This window comes from Colobus angolensis, unplaced genomic scaffold (genome assembly GCF_000951035.1).
Source record: "Colobus angolensis palliatus isolate OR3802 unplaced genomic scaffold, Cang.pa_1.0 Scaffold15, whole genome shotgun sequence".
Taxonomy (NCBI): domain Eukaryota; kingdom Metazoa; phylum Chordata; class Mammalia; order Primates; family Cercopithecidae; genus Colobus; species Colobus angolensis.
Genome location: NW_012114599.1, coordinates 12,719,055 through 12,720,791, shown reverse-complemented (window position 1 = coordinate 12,720,791; position 1,737 = coordinate 12,719,055). Strand labels below are relative to the sequence as shown.

Below are 1,737 nucleotides of genomic sequence, written 5' to 3'. Positions count from 1 at the left end.
GAGCTTGCAGTGAGCTGAGATCCGGCCACTGCACTCCAGCCTGGGCGGCAGAGCGAGACTCCGTCTCAAAAAAAAAAAAAAGGAAAAAAGGTAATTGATAATAATGTTATAAATAAAACCGGTCAAAAATGTTTAAATAGAAAAGAAATATTTTTAGAAGTTACATATGTGACTCTGTGCCCTGTATAGCATATAGTGCTATGAGTAAATGAACTGCATGTTATGAACACATAGAACATTCAGGGGTAGAAATTAACTTTCTTTCTGTCACCAATGTCTAAAATTATAAGCAATAATTTTGGTGGATTGCCAGAGGTTCACACTAAATGAGTTATAAATTGTTACTAAAAAAAAAAACCACTGTTAATACAAGCACAGGTACTTTTGAAAACCAAATTATCACTGTGTTTGAATACACAGCCCAATACTAATGAGGCTCTGGATTTATTATTGGGATACAGTATACATGATTCCATAAGTACATGTGGGTTGTTTCCTTTTAAGTTCATAATTAAATAGCTAATCATTTAATTTCAACCCCTGAGAGCAGGTGAAAAGGAAAGAGGTCAGGAGCAGAAATGAAAAAGAGTAAGTAGTTTTAGGAAAACATTGAAAAAAAAAACTGGGGGATGTAAAGAGGCAAGATTTATGATTTACAGATACAATGTTTTCCACTTACTCTTCACCCCCTTTTTCCCCTTTCTCTCCTTTTTGTATTGTTCCTTGAGTTTGGTAATTACTCCCTGGTCCACATTCCAGGCTTCAGGCATGAGACATTGGTCTTCCTTTTCTAAACAGAGTGAAACAAATGAAACAGTCTTTTTCAATAAAATATTGAACACTCTGAGTCAATATGTCTGAATGACATAACAACCATTTTCTTTATAGTATCACTAACTTAAAAAAAGTCACTGTTTATTCATATATATATATATACATAAGTCACACAAAAAAATATAATCACTAAGAATAAATGATCAGTGTGATTTCCTAGAATAATAAGTTTCTCTTGAAAGACACACACACACACATATACCTGGAAGATTTTAGTGATTTTTAGTAAATTAAGCCCAAACACTTTACAATCAAGAACTTCTTGGCCAGGCACGGTGGCTCACACCTGTAATTTCAGCACTTTAGGAGGCTGAGGTGGGTGGATCACATGAGGTCAGGAGTTCGAGACCAGCCTGACCAAATGGTGAAACAATATTTCTAGTAAAAAAATACAAAATTAGCCGGGCATGGGTACCTCATGCCTGTAATCCCAGCTACTTGGGAGACTGAGGCAGGAGACTCTCCTGAACCCAGGAGGCGGAGGTTGCAATGAGCTGATATTGTGCCTCTGCACTCCCGCCTAGGCAACAAGAGCAAAACTCTGTTTCAAAAAACAAACAAACAAAAACAGAACTTCTCGTTTTCAGAATTCCACTAGGACTAACACAAAAAGACACTTTGTATTAATTTATGTGATGAGAGAAAATTATTAGAGATTGTACAAAATAAACTCTAATGATCTTTTAAAGAATTTGATATTTTTGCCATGTGTTCATCAATAAGTGATAATTGCCGGGCGCGGTGGTTCACGCCTGTAATCCCAGTACTTTGGGAGGCCGAGGTGGGTGGATCACGAGGTCAGGAGATAGAGACCATCCTGGCTAACACAGTGAAACCCTGTCTCTACTAAAAATACAAAAAATTGGCCAGGTGAGGTGGCGGGCGCCTGTAGTCCCAGCTACT

The 1,737-nt window shown here is 37.5% G+C and overlaps 1 protein-coding gene across 1 annotated transcript in view; it reads right to left on the bottom strand.

Moving 5' to 3' along the window:
* Window positions 1-1,737, bottom strand: part of STRN (striatin, calmodulin binding protein) — an 86,134-nt gene that overhangs the window by 47,033 nt on the left and 37,364 nt on the right. Inside the window, exon 6 of the mRNA XM_011935977.1 lies at window positions 680-790. Coding sequence (XP_011791367.1) covers window positions 680-790 — 111 coding nt within the window. The remainder of the gene's footprint in view (window positions 1-679; window positions 791-1,737) is intronic.